General features: G+C 47.3%; 3 protein-coding genes, 1 long non-coding RNA gene and 1 other non-coding gene across 10 annotated transcripts in view; 3 read left to right on the top strand and 2 right to left on the bottom strand.

Moving 5' to 3' along the window:
• Positions 1–335: 335 nt before the first annotated feature.
• On the bottom strand, positions 336–3214 carry LOC111834028 (uncharacterized). 3 transcript variants are annotated; one of them, XR_002835887.2, is made up of 7 exons: positions 2938–3214; positions 1968–2058; positions 1745–1868; positions 1381–1561; positions 1112–1260; positions 771–863; positions 336–607 (listed from the first exon to the last, which is right to left on the bottom strand). It is a non-coding gene; the product is annotated as an uncharacterized lncRNA (long non-coding RNA). The 3 variants fall into 3 exon arrangements; XR_002835888.2 differs by having other exon boundaries at positions 338–607; positions 1805–1868; XR_002835886.2 differs by lacking the exon at positions 1745–1868 and having other exon boundaries at positions 342–607.
• Positions 3206–6334, top strand: rpp21 (ribonuclease P subunit p21). Of its 3 annotated transcripts, none has more exons than XM_023792891.2 (7): positions 3206–3288; positions 3674–3712; positions 3808–3886; positions 3978–4078; positions 4521–4603; positions 4712–4846; positions 5271–6334. In XM_023792891.2, the coding sequence occupies exons 3-7, from the start codon at positions 3830–3832 to the stop codon at positions 5381–5383; spliced, it is 489 nt and encodes a 162-aa protein (XP_023648659.1). In that variant the 5' UTR covers positions 3206–3288; positions 3674–3712; positions 3808–3829; the 3' UTR covers positions 5384–6334. The 3 variants fall into 3 exon arrangements, with proteins under 3 accessions (XP_023648659.1, XP_023648658.1, XP_023648661.1); XM_023792890.2 differs by having other exon boundaries at positions 3273–3288; positions 3590–3712; XM_023792893.2 differs by lacking the exon at positions 3206–3288 and having other exon boundaries at positions 3590–3712; positions 4539–4603.
• On the top strand, positions 3303–3376 carry trnai-aau (transfer RNA isoleucine (anticodon AAU)). The gene has a single exon. It is a non-coding gene; the product is annotated as a tRNA-Ile (tRNA).
• aqp12 (aquaporin 12) lies at positions 6248–8916 on the bottom strand. Its single transcript, XM_023792903.2, has 3 exons — positions 8322–8916; positions 8032–8148; positions 6248–6457 (listed from the first exon to the last, which is right to left on the bottom strand). The coding sequence occupies exons 1-3, from the start codon at positions 8914–8916 to the stop codon at positions 6327–6329; spliced, it is 843 nt and encodes a 280-aa protein (XP_023648671.2). The 3' UTR covers positions 6248–6326.
• Positions 8917–12109: 3193 nt separating this feature from the next.
• LOC111834039 (glypican-5-like) overlaps positions 12110–21438 on the top strand; it is a 54696-nt gene continuing 45367 nt past the window's right edge. For both annotated transcript variants that reach the window (XM_023792909.2, XM_023792907.2), the window contains exons 1-2: positions 12110–12936; positions 15685–15846. In XM_023792909.2, coding sequence (XP_023648677.2) covers positions 12768–12936; positions 15685–15846 — 331 coding nt within the window. In that variant the 5' untranslated portion in view covers positions 12110–12767. The remainder of the gene's footprint in view (positions 12937–15684; positions 15847–21438) is intronic.

Genomic DNA, 21438 nt, shown 5'->3' with positions numbered 1-21438 from the left:
ATAAGATTTTAACAACTCTGAGCTATTAGTTAAGTTCTCCCCAAGCGAGCTCGATGGGCCGAATGGCCTCCTCTCATTTGTATAGTTCTTATGTTCTTATAAGGATGATATAATACAAAACACTAGGCTACATGCCAAGAGGTCCAATCCAGCTCCAGCCATAACTCTGAAAATAACATATATAGCTTTCAACAGGGGGGGGGTCTGATATATACACCTTACCTTACTTCAGCAAAACTTTATAATTTTTTAAAATAAAAATAATATAAAATATAATAATGCAATATAGTAGTTATAATAATTTATAAGAATAATTTTAATTACACAATATAAGAAAATCAGAAAAATTTAACTAATTGTAAAAAGCATTAAATTAATGTGGCTCCTCCTGCTGAACCTTCCACTCTTCAAATATCTTCCCTTCCGCCTTTTCACAGAGGAATATTTTTTTTTAACCTCCTCTCTCCAAACACCTGCTTCTGTGGCTGCCCACACTGCTTGCACATGTAGTGATGATGGCTCCTGCAGGCTGGGATGGGGAACCCTGTGTCAGCTGCCTCGCTCCTCCTCCACTCGGTGCGCCTGGCTGTTTGTTGTCAGGCTGGGGCTGGGGAGAGGGATGTCCACAGAGAACACAGCACATTCTTGCCACCTGACTAAACTGTTATGCCTTCAAGAAACTAGACATTTTTAAAATAACCTTAGTTAACATTAATCAATAAGAAATCCCTCATTTCAGCTGATCCCGAATGTTGGCCGAACACACTTACCAAACAGATAGTTTGTGGCCTGCATGAGCCCCAGCTGTCTGATCCTGCTGTAGTCCTAGCGGTTCAGCCGCACCCCAGTCATCTTCTTGCCAGCTGGGTGAAGAGAGCAGAGCTCTGAGCAGATGGCCTCTAGGAGTCAGCTCAAAAACATTTTTTTAGAAGTTAGGCCAAGTGTAACACTGCAGCAGAGAATGCATGCCTGGAAATCTGTAATATCATTGTCTACACAAACAATTCACTCATTGTTTCAGGCTTTCCTGCCCTGTGCACACTTATCTTGAGGTGGCTGGCCTTGAACCTGCCCTGCAGGAGCCAGTCCCTGTGCCTCGGTAGGTAGCTACCTGTCTCTCTCCAGCAGGTTGTTCCACAGTGAGACGATGCTGGCGACGTGACTGTCTGAAACATAGGGCTCGTGGTGCAGCCCCACCTGGTCTCTCGCCAGCCTGACCAGGTGGTTGTACCCCGATGCTCCATCAGAGCCTCTGAATAGCTGACAAGATGAGAAAGGAAGTAACACAGACAAACACAGATGCAAAGCATCTGAATGCATAAGTCTGAATAAAATAACACTGAAGTTGTTAGTTCTGCATATACTGCATTTAAAACTCACCAGGAGCTGTGGTGGGCATGTCCTTAGAGGAGCCTGGTGGATTCAGTGGGATGGCAAGAGGCACCATGGAGGGCACTGAGCTGAGCAGTGTCTGCTGTGCATCCCCCCTCTGGACGTATTCTTCAGCATATCCATTTTGGTCTCCGCCTTCAACAGCTGCTCCCTAACCCACTGCACCTAGCTGGATAACAGACAGGGGTGGGGGGAGACACTGAATCGTCAGTCATTATTAACGACAACTACAATCATTACTACTACAAGCACATTTAGTAGGCTACTGTGAAGAGTGACTGCTCACTTCCTATGCATGAACTTTAAATAACTGTGCAGACTACAATACATAAAGCTAAAACAGGGACTTTACCGCCTCCTTTCCCTGTCCTTATGGGTACAATGCTTATGTGCACCAAATCCCACAACACACTTTTTCTGACAGAGCCTCCAGCTGCCTCAAGGTCTCGCCCATTTTGGGGAAGAAGCAGGCATACCTATGTGCATGAATCAAATGAGGGATCAGTTAACATGGGACTTTTGTGTTGATGTTGGTGGGATGTGATGATGTTGTGCTTTGTGGTTTAATTGCTTACCCGAGAAACACATCCATATTCCGCATAATATTGCACATTGCTGCAGTGTCGCTCAGGTTGCCGGACTCCCTGTCCATCTGATGTTGACATACTGCAAGACATAATACAAATAAATATTGATATAATAGGTCCTAAAGAAGTTTGGGTGCAAATACATGCACATTCCGTCCCCTTTTAAGAATATAGGGCTGTGTTTATAGTAAAAAAAACATCAGCCTGAGCAAAAAATATTGAACACATCAATAAAATGCAAACATATGTTGGTGTAGCCTCTTGAGATCCAGGGGAGAAAAAAATCATATTGATTTAAAATTTGACAGGAAGAGGAGGTCGGCAAGGTCACATCTGCAAACATGTAACGTCATCTTAAAGCTCTAGCTGTCCTCTTTAAGAAACAAAAGGAATTTATAGTGGCATGTGCCGTATGAGAGATATGATCAAAAACATATTGTCCTCTACAGGGGATAAAGACGAATTGCTGGACCTCAGGAGGATAGTGCAAGACATAACGGGAAAAAATACTGATATATTGATACAATGCATCCTAAAAAATTTGGATGAACATACATGCACATCCCATCCCTTTTTAAGAAAACAGGGTTGTGTTTACATTTTATAATTGCATTCTGAGAAATTACTGGCCTGAAGTGTGACTAATGACACTGAATGCGTAACTGTTGTATGCAAAAATTCTATCGCAAATTCTATGCAAAACACTTCTATGCAAATTGTTTTTCGCAGATTCCACATTTTACAGCAGTATCGACAGTATTCGTATGAATATGACGCTCAATCGACAACATTAAGATCGCTAGGTCAAACTGCCAATCAAATTAACCGTCAAACATAAAACTAATCATGTACATACTACATAACAAAACATGACGCTATAAAAATAACAAAACAGTAACGCTAGAAACGGACTTACCCGAGAGATTTATGCACAGATTTAATAGTTTGTTGGACTTACCTGTTAGCGCTGTGTAGATGTTCGATGTGAAGTTGAAAGCGTGACAGATATGAAGATAATCAGCCAAGACATTCAGATGTACAGCCTTCAGATACAGAATTATTCAAATAAGCGCGCGACGGGAGGACAGGTGGGTCATCGCCACGCTGGCCATTAGCGCGGGTCCAGTCTCGTCGCTCGACCAATCAGTCGAGACCGTTCTGAAACATTTCGCCGCCGCTGGCCAATGGGAAGCCGAGACCGCTGAAATATTTGTTTTACTTCCAACCGATGATCGACAGGCAAGAGAACCCACTGCCGACTTTACTCCGCTGACAGAAATAGCATGCATTCTTCCACGCATAATAGAAGGTAGATGGCATCTTGGCCGGTTAGCTCAGTTGGTTAGAGCGTGGTGCTAATAACGCCAAGGTCGCGGGTTCGATCCCCGTACGGGCCACTTGATTTTGTTTCAGAATGAAATGATGTCTTTCCAGACACGGTCTTTTACTATCTTTACGGCTGTTTCTACCGAGAATTTTCTGCCAGGGAATTACAATTTTGCCGCAGTCATTAACTTGATCTTATCTCATTTCCTAATTGCTTGCATCTACTGCTGTACGTTGCACTATTATGCTTTGATTTCAAAACTTTGTTTTTATTTTTTAAACAGAGTTAATAAAACCGGTCGCCGTCTCTGACTTTCGTTAAGTTTGTTACTTGTGAGGATCCGTATCTGACAAAACTTTATTAACAGCATATGATTTCAGACACTTCAAGCAAGGCTTTACGTGAGGTATGTCTGTAGTACGTTCCGAATATGCTGTTAAACGTTAAATGAGAATGTTGTTTGTGCACACCGCCTGAGAAAATTTATTGTGTCCGCTTTAGTAAGTAGTAAAAAGATTCCGCGATGGCGGGAAACATAAAGGATAAGGAGGCGTTGCAGAGGATCAACTTCCTTTATCAGGTACGTGTGCGTTCCTGTAGACTATGTATTATTTGAACACAGCCGCCGAGTGTCCCGTTACAGATCCACATGGATGCGTTTCCCCACACAGGCGGCACACTGTGTCCTGGCCCACAATCCGGAAAACGTGGAGCTGGCCCGGTTCTACTGTTTCACACAGAGGACTATATCCAGGCGCTTGGTGTTAAGACAGTAAGTGTGTCGGCTTTAATTAAGAGCGCATGGCTCTGGCGTCCCTTTTGTGTCAATGCGTTTTTAATAGCATGTTAGCCAATTAGGACTATTTGAAGCTTATCGCTGCATGGGTCTGTATTAGTGATGGACAAAGCGATTCTTTTTTTGATTCATTTCGTTCAGTTCACCAAAATGATCTGACACTTTGAATCACTGCTATACACAAGTTACTGCTGTCGTGTGTATGCTGTCAAGATTTTAACAGCATATTTTCCCCAGACTATTTGTCCTCGTGAAAAGGAATGGAAAAGTGTAAATACTATATAAATATTGGGTATACACTTTGTTTAGGCCTACCTGTTAAGTTGCAAGTTGTTAGCATGTCCCTTAGTCTTACTTTGTGCCTGGTACTGAACTGCTTACAGTAGTGTTACTTAGAAGGCTGATAAACTGCTGACAGAGATCCATCCGTGAAAAGGACAATATGTAAGAAGTGCTGCTCCCTACTGGTGCCTGGAATGACTGCAACGGTGCGACAGAGACGTAAGTATGTCCAAGAGCAGGAAATGCCTTGTGATCAAGCTAACGCAGCGTTGGCCAGCTGGTTGGCTTGGGGGAAAACTGAAGTGCTGCTGCTCTCGCCATGCTCAGGATATGGTCGGAAGCACAGGGCGACTGTGACCCGTTGCCTAAGCTGTGGGCACTCAAAAAGGCTGCTGAACAATCCCGAGCATCGGCTTTGGGTCGACCAACCGGAGGCCCAGCTGGAAAACCAGGCCCAACCAGGTAGGGGCTAAATCAGAACTGCTAACTGGTATCTCATGACTCTTATGCTGTCTGGGTGCATTCTGGGTAAAGATGCATTACTGGTGCTAGATTGGATCAGCCTGAGGGACACACTAAACTCTCTGCTGCAGATTGGTTGTTTCTCCTGAGGGTCAGGAGAAATAATTACACCAAACTTTAATGCTATTCTCAAGTTGGTCCATTGTGAGAATGTCTTTATACAGCTGTATGAATAATACAGCGTAGAGTTTCAGGGATCCCTCCCACCGTCTGATCTAGCATCTACCTTTGGATAACTGTGAGAGACTCCTCTGTCTTTCTGTCGAGCCCGTTTTATAAAAAAAAAAAATAGCTAATTTTTTTAAGGCACTTATACACTCTCTGAGCTGATTGTATTTCGTCACTCTGACTCTCCCCACCACAGAACGAAAGACTGTTGCCAAAGGACCTGAGTCTTCTGTCTCCCAGAGTGGTCCACCTGCAGTAGGACCCAGTGCCATCCCCACTTCCTCCCAAAGAGGGCACTGTGGCCCTTAAGTCTCTTTGATGGCCCACTCCAAGAAAGCTGGCTTAACTCAACCAAAGTCCGGCCCCAGCTTTAGATTTAACCTTCTGCTCCATCTTGCGGGGTTTGCATGCAGTCTGTCCACAATGGCTCTACACTGTTACAGTGAGGCTGCTAGAAAACTGGAAGTACAATGGAAACCATGAGTTTGGTTCTTTAGCGATGTGATAGCTGGTCATAGGTCATGTTCCACTCTGTAGGTTTGGTGAGATGTGCGTGCCAACATTCTTTAGGAAATAAGTGGATTTGGAAGGAGATGCTTTTGCTGGAAGTCTGAGCAAAAGTTGACTAGTAAATGTTTTAATTTCTATCAGTGTACAGGTTGATTAGTTCTGCTGCCAGTGTGGATGTCTTACTCCCACTCACAGGTGTGCAGGCTGGGTCTAAAATATAGTAGAGATTGGCTAACACTAGATCGGGTCTCTCCTGATTGGGTGAGTAGGCTTTACTGAGTGACAAATGAGTTTCCATGTTTTCACCACACCATCTGCTGTATATAAAGGTGAAGGGAAGGTATGATGGGAATTTGCTCCATGTCCATCTGTTGGCAGGCATAATTTGACCAAAGGTGTGTCTGGTTGATAGGTTCCGAAAGTAACCAAATGATCTAAGTGAGACTGTTTGAGTGTGTTGACTGAAAAAAAGATTACCGGGGAAATTAAACCTGGCAAAGTTTCTCAGTTCTAAACATTTGTTTTAAAAGTTTGTTACACAATATTACCCCAATACTGGTAGAGTACGCCAATGGCATCTTTTATGGAATTGTTTAAACAGCCTTTCTGTAAAGTAAAAAAAAAAATAATAATTGAAACAAACCTACATGTTTAACGGTCATTTGTGGGCTTGCTCGGAGAGCTAGTTCTGCTGGAGGGTGGCGGATTAATAAAAACGCTGGCACCCCCTGCTGGCATCTTGTCATTTCACCTTTCCTGCCTTTATCTTTACTTCTGTTGGTACTCGGAAGCGGGTCTTCTGAGAGTACAGTAAATTTCGTGAGAATAGGCGGGGAATGTGACCGCAGTGCAAGAATAGCGCCACAGCCATTCCTATGGAGAAAAACAAGCAGAGCAACAAATTGTATTTACTTTGACAACATGTTATTTGCATTTAATGCACTCCCTCACCTTACGGTCCAGTAGTAGTAATGCACATCGTGATTTATTGATGCATTCCCGACAACTCAGAACTTGTAAATATACAGCCTCCTACATAAAAAGTGCTATAGAATAGCTGAATACAGGGGCGTCATGCAGCCAGGATTCTGAGAAGGCACAGTTAGAGTATGGCAGTACTTGCCCCAAAAAGGAGAAAAAAATAACGTAATTTGCCTGGACTGGGGCCTTCTCAGTTTTTTTTAAAACAATGCTGAATGTTTTCCTCTGCATTTACAAATAAATAGAATTCAGTATTTTGCTAACTATAACCTGGGATAGTGGCAGTAAAAACTTTCAGGTCACTGTCATGATATTCAGAGCACTCCTTTAGTAATGTTATGGGATGCTATGTTACAAGTCACAACTAGCTAGCGAGCCAGAAGGCTAAACAACCGGATTGAGGAGCGGCTAACTTTAGCTGGTAGTAGCCACCTATCTTGCAAAGCAAAGTAGGCCTATATTTCTCAAATGCAATTATGTATAAATAATTGCAATTCATTTTTGCACTCGTTTGAAAAAATGTTTGATGCTATTGCTCTACTAACTGTTTCAGCAACCCACAGTTAATCTTTTGCTCCATTGATGCACAGTAGAATTCTCAGTGCGTTCATACCTGCGGTCGCAAAGTTTGGAAGAATCCAATACCAAACGGGGTGTGTGACTTTGAGGAATCATCTATTTGACACAGTTTTTGCATGTGTGCCCCCTCAGCATCGCTGGGCATGATGCCACTGGCTGAATGGCATGGATTCGTAATGCAAATTTACGTTAGTGAATGCTAATTCCACTAGCATTAACGTAAGATGCCAATTCTCACAGACTTGCAAACAGAAATTAGCACATAGTAAATCACGTTGTGCAATGTGTGAACAGTAAATGAGCATCTCTTTGGTTTTACGTCACTGTCAGTCTCCAAACCTAGCAGCGCTTTTGCTGATTGGACCCTTCTGCAGTGGAAAACTGAGGACAGCTGAAACCGCACTAACTTTTCTCTTAGCAGTACAGCTCAAGTACAGCTTGATTCCTGTATGCCAGTGGAAAAGCACAAATTTTCTTAACTGGAAGATGTTTTTTTCTCTATTACAGGGGCTCTTCATGTATGCTCACTTGGAAGGGCATGCAGAGGGCACCTTATATGGCCCTGCATCACATTGTCACATGAAGGGGCGTCCTAAAAGAAATTCGGCCATTTTTTCCAATGTGAAGGACAGGCAATAGCGGTGTTTTTGCAGCCCTAAAGGGCACTTTAGCAACATTCTTTTCAATCATGAGGACACCGGTGGGCAGTCCACCCCCCGAGTCCACCAGTGTTACAGTCGACTCTTTGAGGGCACGTACGATCATACTGTACTATTAACCTTGCTTGTATGTCGTTTTATATAAAAGCTTCGGCTAATATAAAATAAATGTAAAGAAGCAACTTTGGTACCAAGAGTCACCAGGACTTACTTGCACTGCGAACTTACCGGCCAGAGGTGCGAGCCAAAACACCGTTGTGTACTCCAAGAGGGTGAAGCCGGGGCAGTGGAAGGTGAGGGTGTAGGCCAGTGAGGGGTTGATGAGGCCGGAGGTGTAGTCACTGGCTGGAACAGAGCAAATTAAGGAAAATGCTGCCCTTATGCCAAAACGTCAGGGCAATTGTGCAGCCATCACTATAATTCTGCAAATCTCTCATTCATCTCATGCATCGCTGTCACATTCAATGCGTCCCTCATCTCTCATGGTAAATGTGGGCACCACAGCACGGTTTGCAAACCTGCATAGGACAGGAAGGCCAGGGCCAGCGCTACGACCGGCACCCCGAAGGTTGCGGGCGCGCGCTGCACGCTCAAGTAGAAGAGATGGAAGGCCAGCGCGCACACGCCTTCCGTGAACGCGCCCTGGTACACGGAGACACGCAGAGTGGGGCTGCATGCCTGCATCATCAGGTTTCGGATCATGTGCATGTCGCTGAGCTCCAGGGACCAGTAGTAGTGCACAAAAAGCTGGGCGAGCCAGGCTCCCAGGAAGTGTGCAGCGAGGCCGGCGAGCACCGAGAGCGCGCCTTCCCGGCACAATAGGTACTCCATAATGGTTACGCACGGGTTCCCGGTGGCGCACCGGTACACAGCGCCATGCACCACCAGCACCACGAACAGCACGGTGGACGCCACGTCCGCGCCGAACCCTCCAACCCACTGGCCGACCTCCATCAGCGTCTGTATTTCCAGGCGGCTCGCCACCAGCACGAAAGACGCCGGCAGCTCCTGTGAAAAGCGATTGCCCGGGTGCAGGCCTAGAAGCGCCCTGGTGAAGGCACCGAGCGCCGCGGCGGCCAGCAAGAAGCCTAGGCAGGCGTTCAGTCCGGGCATGCTGTTCTAATGAAAGGGGTCTCGTTACATCCAAAGCGCCAAATTTATGCAGACGTGGCACGACGTTTGGGGTTAGAGAAAGCCGTCCTGGTATCACCAAATACCTCTGGCCAAAACAAACAGCGTGTGTCAAGGGCAGGTCGGGGAATGAGACAGACGCCGCTGATAAGGCTGGGACGCGCCACGTCAGTGTCACTAGTTGGTGTATTCAGGTCGGTAACCCTATTAATGCGCTTGTATTTGGTGCGTAAAAGTGGTCCATGTATTACAAGTGGGCACGTGTGGGGGGACTTAGGAGTGCCCCCTCCCCCAGCGATTTTGTAAATGCACTTTTTCGACACCCGACAATCACCCCATGGGGTACCCCCCGTGATATCTGTCAGTAGATTGACCACCCCCGTTTTTAGGGTTAAAATGAACTGTCAGCACACTTCAGTATGTCGCCAGGCTACTTCAGCGCCATAGTCCGCTATAAAGACACCTTTCCTTATCTGTGATTTTAAAGTAAAGGCAGGTTTTTGGAAGTGGTGACTTTATCGCTTGGTTCCTCGGACCTGCACGGGCAAGTGCGGCCACTTTCAGTCCAGTCAGCAGTCACCATGACCGGGTCAGACTGCATCCAGCACTTTTAACCCTAAAACTGACGTTATATACCGCCCTCCTCCTCCCCCTCCGCGGCGCATGCCTGTTAATTAATAAATTTAATGTGGGTCTTAAATGTGCAGTGGCAAAATGGAAGAATGAATTAATAAGCCATATATTGACTAATTATCAATAGCAATTACACGTTTTTCATCTATGTGGGCGATTAACGCAACGTTATTTTTGCCCTGTCCCAGCAATATAGGAACCACTGTTCAGCAATAAAATAATTTTCCCTGGGCAGGGTTTGAATTACACACGTCACATGCATGCGCATGCATATAAGTGCGGGGCAGCGCGGTCAGTAACAGGTTTACTGCGAAAAACATTCTATTATGAACGAATAAACACACACGCACGCACACACACAGATACATACATATATATATATATATATATATATATATATATATATATATATATATTATTTTTTTTCCCCCAAGAACCTTAATGTACGGAAAAGTGTAGAATTTTTCAGAGCACCCCCTTGCCGTCTCAGGGGAGCCGAGCTCTCCCTGACTTCCCAGTAATTTGAACCATGCCCCTGAGTCAGCTTTAATAATGCTTTTACTTACTACACCGGCGCCGTATTAAGTAAAAATGATAAGGTTGTAGTCCTCCAGGCGGACGCTTGATGGCGTCAGTGTGTGGTTTTTCGCACAGCTTTTCGTGCTATGAAATAACTGCTGTCAGAGCACTTCAATTTGATGCGCCAGCCGCTCGGATAATTCAATATAAAAGTGAAATGAAACAGTGAGCCTAGCAGCAGGAACCCTCTATCTCACATTTTAATCCCAACGGGGATTCCTGTTTACATCACATAATAAGCGGATATTTATTTTTATAACATTTTTCAGGGTGTGTGTATTTGTATATATCTTTGTAAAATATTTTAACGCAAAGTTTATTGAAGTTGAGCAGTCCTCGGGCAGACGCAGGAGCATATCATGATTTCCCTGAGTCTGCGTTTATTTGATTAAAACGCCCACCATTCAACTATACCTGTATCCATTAAAGTAAAACCTAGTTTTACATCCCAAGGATAGCCCCTTTCGCCAAATGATCAGTATTATGGATTTTGCGCTGCTGAGTATTGATTGTTTTGTCCATTAAGTAATTATAGATGTCGTATATTAGCCTATGCCGTGAATAAGAACGTAGTTTTGTACATTTGATCATATGACATGATCTGCAGGATGTTTAACGGGAGACAGTACATACACGACGAAGTCCTAAATACGGTTTCATAGGCGAAGGGGTTACCCAGTGCCAGTTCGTAAAACTGGAGATTATTTGAGAGCCAAGAGACACCGCCTCTTTTCTCGCGATTTTGTATACATGCAGTTATACACTCACCTAAAGGATTATTAGGAACACCTGTCCAAATTCTCATTAATGCAATTATCTAATCAACCAATCACATGGCAGTTGTTTCAATGCATTTAGGGGTGTGGTCCTGGTCAAGACAATCTCCTGAACTCCAAACTGAATGTCAGAATGGGAAAGAAAGGTGATTTAAGCAATTTTGAGTGTGGCATGGTTGTTGGTGCCAGACGGGCCGGTCTGAGTATTTCACAATCTGCTCAGTTACTGGGATTTTCACGCACAACCATTTCTAGGGTTTACAAAGAATGGTGTGCAAAGGGAAAAACATCCAGTATGCGGCAGTCCTGTGGGCGAAAATGCCTTGTTGATGCTAGAGGTCAGAAGAGAATGGGCCGACTGATTCAAGCTGATAGAAGAGCAACTTTGACTGAAATAACCACTCGTTACAACCGAGGTATGCAGCAAAGCATTTGTGAAGCCACAACACGCACAACCTTGAGGCGGATGGGCTACAACAGCAGAAGACCCCACCGGGTACCGCTCATCTCCACTACAAATAGCCTCTTTTTCCTACAATTTGCACGAGCTCACCAAAATTGGACAGTTGAAGACTGGAAAAATGTTGCCTGGTCTGATGAGTCTCGATTTCTGTCGAGACATTCAAATGGTAGAGTCAGAATTTGGCGTAAACAGAATGAGAACATGGATCCATCATGCCTTGTTACCACTGTGCAGGCTGGTGGTGGTGGTGTAATGGTGTGGGGGATGTTTTCTTGGCACACTTTAGGCCCCTTAGTGCCAATTGGGCATCGTTTAAATGCCACGGCCTACCTGAGCATTGTTTCTGACCATGTCCATCCCTTTATGACCACCATGTACCCATCCTCTGATGGCTACTTCCAGCTGGATAATGCACCATGTCACAAAGCTCGAATCATTTCAAATTGGTTTCTTGAACATGACAATGAGTTCACTGTACTACAATGGCCCCCACAGTCACCAGATCTCAACCCAATAGAGCATCTTTGGGATGTGGTGGAACGGGAGCTTCGTGCCCTGGATGTGCATCCCACAAATCTCCATCAACTGCAAGATGCTATCCTATCAATATGGGCCAACATTTCTAAAGAATGCTTTCAGCACCTTGTTGAATCAATGCCACGTAGAATTAAGGCAGTTCTGAAGGCGAAAGGGGGTCAAACACCGTATTAGTATGGTGTTCCTAATAATCCTTTAGGTGAGTGTATGTCTACATATACAAGCTGAACACCTCAAAATGTGTAGGTAAGACATTGTTTTTTATTTATTCGAGGGGTCGTTTTAAGACCTAAGCAAACGACATCTCCCGCCCACTTTCTTGCACGGTTTTTTTCATTTGCAAATAAACGTCTTCATTTCGATCCTGCTCAGAGAAACGGGCGACCGTGTGGATCCGTGCCGCCTCTGATATTGCAAACGGATGGCGGTTAACTTGCTGAGCTGAATATAACTTTAAACGGCATACGTGGAGTGTCAGACTAATTATAGAGGACGCCAATAATCCCATCCGACACTACAGAGATCCCTGAGCACTGGCGGCGCAGGATCAGGAGAGCGAGCATGCGGCCAGGCGAGCGGTACCAGCCTTGCTGAGCATTTGGATCCAGCACCGCAAGGGACTGAAGGCTCCGCTCTTTCCTCCCCCAGATTTTCATGCCATTGATGGGATTTTAATCGTGTCCAAAAGAAGCCGCGTTGGGTCCGAACAAAGTCAAGAATGCCAAAACCTAACGGGAGCGCATCTGAGAGATATTAACGCTTTCGTTAAAAATATACGCCTCGCACAAGTTTGCCGTTCTGAGTGTACATTTCTCGACTCTGCCCTTCTGGATTGAAATGGTGCAATGTCCCAGGCACGGCTCCTTCGCGTTCACTTCTGGTCCGCTCTGGTGGCCACGGCGTTACTTCTGGTAGCACCTTGCGTAAAAGCGCACAGCTGTCACGAAGTGAAGACCGCCTTTCAGCTGCGCCACATCGGTCCCCTGAAGTGGGTACCTGAGGCTCCTGGCACAGGTGAGTGCGGCTCGCAGCGGGTACCGATCCACATCTTGCCGGCTTTCATCCCAACTAAGGTCTTAGGTACTACACATAGTCGGACTAGGTGTTTGACTGGGGACATGTTTTATCTCAGGTCTTTACCGGCTTATGGGAGTCGTGTGGCGATCAATGGAGCAGGTTATTTACAGTGACTTACAGCTTTCCCCAGTCAAAGGGAGTTCCGGTAGCTACTTCGTCACCCATTAATCACCGTTTAAAAGCGTAAAAACATGACAAATACACTGCAAGAGAGGCAGCATCAATTTTTATTATAATTTTTCTAAAAGTTGTATCAAAGAACAGTAAAGGTTATGTATGAAAGTGTATTTAGCATAATTATACAGCGGTCAGTCTTTGTAAGATCCTCTGTCCAGTAATATCAAATTGAAGCATTTATTTTAGATAGAAACGTGAGTATCAGTCTGAGCTGTGGTGTCGATCACCCTGGCCTGTGACTAAATGCAGGTTTCATTTATTGCCTTGCCGGCTGGCAGTGCTCACGTTGGTTCAGTGAGACCATTCTGAGATCTCTGTCAAGCATGCAGGAGCCACAAGAATCCAGCTCTTCAAGGAAGTAACTCTTTTGGGACTTGTACCCTCCTTGGTTGTTTCAGTGTTGTATACACCAGGGTTTCTCAACCCGGTCCTCGGGGACCTACCAAACGGTCCATGTTTTTGCTCTCTCCCAATTCCCTGTCTGGTGGTCCCCGAGGACTGGGTTGAGAAACCTTGGTCTACACTGAGTCACCCATTAGAACTCTGCTGAACAATTTAAACCCAACATTCATCTCTAAAAAAATCGTTGGCACAACTTAAAACATTATGTTAACCATTTGCGTGCGTTTTTTTAAAAAGTTATTCCTGTTTCAATTGTAGGTTAAACTATATGCGTATTTCGAAGTTAGAGTAACATATTGAAGTATAGTCAAAACATGTTGCCTTTACTTCTACAAGTCTAATTAAGTTAAAACAACTTATCACTACAACTATTGAATGGATATGTCTTCATTACTCAAACTTACACAAATATTTGTGTAAAATGTATGCATAACTAAGTTGACATTGTGTTCTTTATTTTTTTAAAAATTTGATTCATTGTATGTTAACAATTCCTGTAGCTTGGGCATATGCAATAAAGGCGTTTTCATTGTGAGACTGACGGTGTTTTGAAGCCTGATCAAAGTTCGACTCATCGACAGGCTTGTGACCAATTGGTGGCCCCAGGAGGCATGCAGACGGAGTAGAAAGTGGTGCCGGTGGGAGCCCTGGCCGTCATAGCAACGACTGGGCCTGGCAGAGCCGCGGCTGATGCGTTTCCGGGCACGATGATCATTTTTATATAAATCTGCAGGAGGAGAACTGGCCGCTTTCTGATAATGCACTGCCAAGGGGGGTGGACCGCACCCCAGTGCAGCAAAATGGCACTGGCATGGATACCCCCACCCCTCCATCAACTCTGATTGGCCCCCACCACACCCCATCCCGGATGGCCCTGTCGGGCCGCTGCTGAATCATTCCCGGGAATGGCTTGTTTTCTTCCCATGTTTTTGTTTGCCTGGACACGCCAAGCTTTTAATTTGGTGGCATGGGGTGGTGAGGACCTCTGCCTGATCTTTATGCTCTGTGTTTTTCCTGAAGGACTTCCACTCTATAAAGCTGTATGCGGCTGGCGTGGTCAGCAATACAAGCTGGGGTGATTGATGCCCCCAGTACCCGCTCTGAGTAACCGTACCACTCGCTTCTCCTACACAGCCAGGCTGGGAGCAAGAGGCTGTGGCCCAGGGTGCGAGCTCCTATGGCCCAAAGAGTGAGTCTCTTTCCTGGGGCTGACTTGGTCTCTAGGGTCTGGGTTTGCTTCCTATTGGCACTCGGGCAGTTTCTGTGGTTCTTTCCTGACAGGCCTGGCTGAGTAAGGAACTGGGCCTAATGAGTGCAGGGTTATGGGTTCGAGGTGGAAACCTGTTCAGTGTATGAAGAATAATAAAAAGTGTTTTTGTGTGGATGGCCTAGAACTGTGTCAAAATAATATAACAGAGCCAAACAGGGTGAGTTTGCGGTTTGGCTGACATGTTTTTGCCAGGCAAGTGCTGTTTGCCGGTAGCTGCGTATCACAGATGTGGTTATTTTTGGCTCCACCTACAGGCTGCTGTGAGCAGTAGCGCTGGCCAATCAGGTCAGTTTCAGGCTGTAGGGAGTGTGGGGGTTTGGGCCTGGGGTGCAGAGATGAGGGTTTGCCTAATGTCAGGGCATCGCTCCTGAGGGGGGTCTTATGGAGGTGAAGGGGGGAGATAGAAGGGAAGGGGCCAGGCTCCTGAGTGGTGAACAGTATTCTGCCCATTCAAACCCGGGTTAGGTGCATTCTTTAAAACCCCCATCCTTTAACAGCCGACCCTGTTATTAGTTGTTGGCAGGACACACACACAAACCCCAACGCACTGATGTTCCCCATGTCGTGCCTGCGGTGCTGAAAGGCAGAAGAAATGAGCATTATTTTCTTCTCGGTGGTTGCTTCTGTTCTTGCCGTCAGAAATGCCGGTCACGGGGTGGGTATGAGCTCTGTTCTGTGTGAACCCGAACCAGAGAGACGACCACAGATGCAGCATTGTTGTTCTGCTTCTCGCTGGGTTGGTGTTCGAGAGAAGAATCCGACCTTTTTATTTGCACATCTGCCGCTTCTTCCCGGAGTATCCTGAGAAGGAATTTCACACACACCCCCCCCCACAGATGCTGACTTGCAGATCTGCAAGCACCAGGGTCCCACCTGCTGCACCCGCAAGATGGAGGAGAGCTACCAGGCAGCCGTGCGGAGGGAGACCCTGCAGAACATCCGCTCCTACAGCTTTGAGCTGAAGTACCTGATCATGGGCCATGCCACCAGCTTCCAGGGTGAGTGAACAGTCTTACTTTCATAGCTGAATTGTCTTTTCGCCCTACCCTGTCTTGCTCTCCAGAGGCACATAGGCTTACCCCATTGAGCCACATGCAGCACCCCTGGTCTGGGGAGGTGGGGGACAGTCTGTCTCTGACAAAACAATGAGCATTTGGTCCCATTATGGGTATAACCCAATAGGAACCTGAAGAGTGACAGAGGGGATTTGGCCGCATGGGCCCCTAACCCACTAAAGCAGGTTCGGGTCTGAATGTGATCCCAGGTCAGGTGGAGGTCTGAATGCAAGCACTGAGGTGCCACAAGCCGGCCCACTGGCGAGCAGAAACCCTGGCGGGCGATGGGGATCTTACCGGAACGAGGAGTTAGCACATGCTAGGCATCAGAGAGCCAGTGAATCTCACCCGTGGGAGTTCTAATTACACAAAAATGTTCTGAGGGCAGAACAAAAAAATGATTGGATCAGAGTGATAACCAATCAGATTGTATAGGAGGTGGGTCCAAGCAACTATAGGAGGCGGCTCCAGGACATGATTGGTTGGTCTCGACGCCACAATCTGTTTAGTTATCTCTCTGAACCGATCATTCTTCTTTCTGCCCTCAGAACATTTTCATGTAAGTAAAACTCCCATAAACATGAATCTCGGGAACTGGGAATGTGCTGTCTGTCCATTATGCCAATTAAAGATTACAGAACCCTGCCGTGTCTTATAACACCCCCTAAGCCTAACCCTCTCCTCCTGCCCCCCCATGACCTGGGTTCCCCCTTAAGGTGGTGTAAGACTGGCAGAGGTACTCGCGTTACCATTGGCTCCTGGGAGGGGGAGATGTATCACCAGTTAGCCTATCAGTGAACCGGGTGCACATTTCCTTCTGTTTTTTCCTTTTGCCCAGCAGTGAAAAGAACATTTTTTTTTCTTTTTTCTTTTTCTTTTTCTTTATCTTCCTCCTGGTGTTGAAACAGAGGCCTTCTCACCATTCAGTGGCAGGTCGGGTCTGTGAGGGGCTGAACGTGTTGACCCCCACCCCCTTTTGAGTCTTGAGGCTCCCGATTGGAGGATGAAGCAACAAAAGGGAGCCGAAGGCCGGCCTACTTCCCCATGCCCTGACCTGAGCAGTCAGGGTCGTCCTATTGAACACCTTGTTGCTGGGGAAATGGCTGTTTGGCCAGATGAGAAGGCAAGGATCCTTCGGTGTGGCTGTGGAAAGCGTGATATTGAGAATTTTGAAGGGATCGAACCTGGACACGCAGCATGTGAAACTTGGGAATTTATCAGTTCAGGTGACATTCCAGTTCTGCTGAGCCAGACGTGTCAGGTGGATTTGGTGTCAGAGAGCATGTTCGCGCCATTGGAAGCCCTCCCGCAGTGTGTGTGTGTCACTCTCGACCAGTTTGTTTAGAGGGCCGCCGTCAGGTGTTGGTAATCCCACCTTCATCGGCCTGTTGCCATGGAGATTCACAGTCACCATGGTTGCCGACGCCCAGCGACTACTAACAACCTTGTATTCTGCCTTTCCCATAATGCGAGCCTTTGTCTGGGAATTCCTCTTCCCAAGTTTTCGCAGTGAGCGGCAGAGCCTCTCAGACGTGGGTGTCGGGAGATATCCTCGGCTTGCTTCTGGTGGAGGTGGGGTTTGGGGGTCTGCGTTAATCTCCCGCGTATCTCCGCTTTGAAGCCACCATTTTCATGCCGCTATGTGCACTCTGCTGCCAAATGCAGCCTTTAGCCAAACAAAAACCAAAGTCGGAGTGCAAACTTCTTTTTCTTTAAATATGCACTCAGTCTCTCTCTCTCTCTCGCTCTCTGTGTCTCTCTTTCAGCGCTAGGAATAAGTAACAATGGTGTCCCAGTGAAAGAGGGCGAGTGAGAAACTCATATAATTCACATAGTATCCTTGGAGATGTTTTACCATGAGAATCGGCCGCAATAACAAGCCGTTTGAACAGAGAGAAAAGCTTTGCTGTCTTTCTCTCCTTTCAGTTACCCCTAGTTCAGGCCGCTACCTTATTTTAGCTTAAAAAAGGAGGGTGGGCATTTTTAAAAAATCTCTGTCTGGAAGGGCATGGGTGATGGCTCTGATGTAAACAGCAGCTCCTGTGATGCGGGGGTGTCCTTGTGATGGAGACCCCCACCCTGCAGGATTATGATTCACTGCAGTCAAGCTTCTGAAAGCCTTCTTGTTTGTCGATTCTTTTCCCGGTGGGATTATTGGGTTTGGACCCGACACCGATCTGTGTTAGGCCACATTTCTGAGCAGGCGGCCATGTTTAAGTGTCTAATGGTTGGGATGTGCTGCCCAGGTGGTGGTGTGTAGATATGGCAGCGGGCCATTGAAGTGCCGGTACGTTATCAATGTGCAGCTCAGAGAGGTTTGAGGTGTTTGGTTATGGGTCTCAGCCTGATTGGCTGGTGTACCAGGCTGAATGTTGATCAGCTGCTCTAAACCCCTGACTCCTGCGTGCCCATTGGATAATTCGCCAGTTCACTGGGAGCTGACCTTGGGGGAAGGAGGCTGACTGTGAGAGATGGGGATGAGTTTTGAGGCTTCGGACAGATTGACGGGCCCCGTGCCAGATGAGCTCGGGTGCGTCTTGTGGCCACCCCATCCCCCCCCGCCCCCCCACTCCCGGCGGTATCCTCTTGAAACCCCCGCTTCCATTGCCCAGCAGTTAAACAGTAAGGCGGCGAGCCGACGGTTGTTTTCTGGAAGAAGGTCACCATGTGCGCCCCCCCCCTTACGTGCTCGGGGACACCGCATCATTACCGCAATCTGCAATGCCCCCCCTGCTCCTAACCTAGATCCAGCCCCCCTGAGAGGCACTGGGGCAGCAGGGTAGCTCTCGCAGCTTTGCTTAGTCTGCTGTTACCACTCCCCTGCATGCTAATTTACTGGGGGGTCCTTTTGCTCCCCATTTGCATCCTTTCTGTCAGCTTTCTGCTGTCATTGGTCAATTTTAGCCCCACCTCCTAGCTGTATTGGCACTATATAATTGGACAATGCTATGCAGACCCCCGTGGGACCCCAGAAAAGTCCCTTATCCCAAATCACATTACCTCGTCCATGTCCGTGCTACGCCCACGAGAAACTCAGCAAAGTACCAGGCGCTTCTTAAAACGCAGGAGCCTATGAAGTAAAAAAAAAGGCTGTTTGATCAGTCAGTCATTTGAACTTTCTTTGCTTCAACGTGTTTTGAGAAAGTCCTGGGGAATGACTTCGTGTCGAATCAGTTTCTCGGTGGTAAGTGGAGTTTAAAGTAACTGATTTTGCCCCCCCCCCCCCATCCTTATCGCAGTCCCGACAGGACACTGTTAAAATTACCACACGCACCGTTTCCGTCCTGCGTCAGCCGTGTGCCCCCCGCCCTCTGGCCCACCTGCCCCCCTAGCTCCTGGGTCACGATGATCTAATGGGGGGGGGGGGGTTGGCAGGCTCTCGCTGACGGCTGACTGCGATCCGCTTCACTGGGGGTGAGGCACGTCCAAACGTGGCATCGAAATGCGACTTGCAAGCTGCTGCCCACAGAAATGGCAGCGAGGCCCCCAGGCCATCTTCATGGTGATGTCGCCTATAGATAATAAAGGTGTGGCTCAGGGGGTTAGGATACAGTGCTTGTGATCGGAAGGTCATCAGTTTGAACCCCAGAGTGATGTCGCCATTGGGCCGCTGTTAAAGGCCCTTAATCCCCCAGTTGCTCCAGAAATCCCCCAGTTGCTTTCTTCATAAATATATTTTGCTTTGGATAAAAGCATCTGGTAAATAAATAGAATAGAAATTTAAGTATTTATCTGTTTTTCAGATCCAAGTAAAGTTTCAATCCAGCTGCTATTGATGGGCAGCTCATTATTTAGATTTACCTTCTTTCTCCACAGAAATCTCACTTTTAAAACGTGCCTTAGAGGGTAACACGTGCCTCCCCTCTCCACCATCAGGCCCAGCTGAGTCATGGCTCCACTGGGCTCCTGAGCCGTGCCACCTTTGGAACAGAATCTGGGTCCTTCACACCAGCCACTGTGCTGTGGGGGGGCCTGACGCACACTGCTGGCAGGGAGGATGTGTTAGGGGGGCAGGTAGTTAAAAATGTTTACCCATGAAGTGCAGCCCTGTAATGCTGTGGTTTGCGTGTGCAGGGTTGTAACCAGCCTGGACTGGGCCTGAGCCAGTCCCAGTGTGGGGAGCCCTGCACTGGCCTGTGCTCATTGAGAATAAGCTGGTACTGAGGGGTGGGGCTCTTCCCCTTTCCAGACCAACAGCCAATCACAAAAAGCCTCTGCAGCAGGGGGTGGGGCTAATGGAAAAGCCAATCAGAAGTTATATGAATATCACTGCTTTGCACTGGTTAGAATCATGCCGTGGTGGATGGTTTGGTACTTAGAAAATACTAAAGCAGATTCCTTTGCAGTTCCGGTTTGGATTCAGGAAAGTTCCTATCTGGCATGAGTAGTGGCCCAAACTATTTGTTTAGTCTCTGGGGCAGTTTAGGAGTTCCAGAATTTGGTCTGAAATGATTGTAATGGTGTAATTCTGGATGCTGCTGACCTGTGAGTTCCAGACCCGACTGGGACTGGTTTGCGGAAACCATGACACGGTGCCATCCAGCATGGCTGAGGTTTCAGACCACTTGCTGCTTTATGGGGGCAGCATCAGGGAGGTTTAGCGCCCCCTGCAGTGTCCTCTGTATAAACGAAGCTTGTGCAGCTTTGGCTAATGCTCCCCATGAGCTGCCCATTTATAGAGTCACTTTTCTTGCTGGAGTGATTCAGGCCAAGTGCCCTGCTCAAGGGTACACCAGCCGACGTCTCCCTTCTGCTGTGCTGACTTCAGGACGTCTGCCATCTGCCTCCCCCAGGAGTCCGTCCTGCCAAGGGGGTGGGGCCAAGAAGACGGTTCGGGCCAGAGCAGACGGCTGGGCAGATAAACGTTATCCCACCACCAAGGCCGCGCTGCACTGACACTGATCTCTGTGCTGAAAATAGCCCAGGCTGGGGGGCAGGTTCAGGGTACCGGCGTCTCTCACGCTGAATGCGCGCAAATTTTTATCAGGTTATTGTCCACCCCCTCTTCCCCCAGTGCTGATCCCGTCGCTCACAGCCTGGGTAGCAGTTGGGAGCTGGCATCCTTTGTGACTCCCCGTCTCATAAGCCCAAGCATTACCTGAGACCCCTGTGTGACTCTTTGGGGGGGCAGACGAAGGTGTGTTCTTGTCCCTGTCTTGTCCCCTGCTGCCTGTGGCACGAAATGGGTTAACCCCGAGGTCATGGGGTGTATTTGGGAGGCCAGCTCGCAGGGCTGGAGGGTAATGTGACCTGTTCAGTTTGTGTGCAACCCCCCCCGAAACCCAACACGCTTCTTGGTGGTATTTGGGTCGGCCCCTGTCCACACGCTCGTCTGGAATCCAGCCGGTCGGGGGGGCTTTACAAGCTTTAGCGGGAATAAAATCTGTAAGATGAAATCCTTTCATAGAATAAATTCTCTGTTTGCAAAAGGTGACGTGTGATTAGTTGGGTCTGGAAGGTGCTTTTGCAGTGACCTTTGACCTGGCGCACGGGAAATTGATGGGCGACATTGGGGCTGGAATGGTGCATTAAGCT

This window comes from Paramormyrops kingsleyae, chromosome 4, assembly GCF_048594095.1.
Source record: "Paramormyrops kingsleyae isolate MSU_618 chromosome 4, PKINGS_0.4, whole genome shotgun sequence".
In the NCBI taxonomy this organism is placed as follows: domain Eukaryota; kingdom Metazoa; phylum Chordata; class Actinopteri; order Osteoglossiformes; family Mormyridae; genus Paramormyrops; species Paramormyrops kingsleyae.
This window is presented reverse-complemented; position numbering and strand designations above follow the sequence as displayed.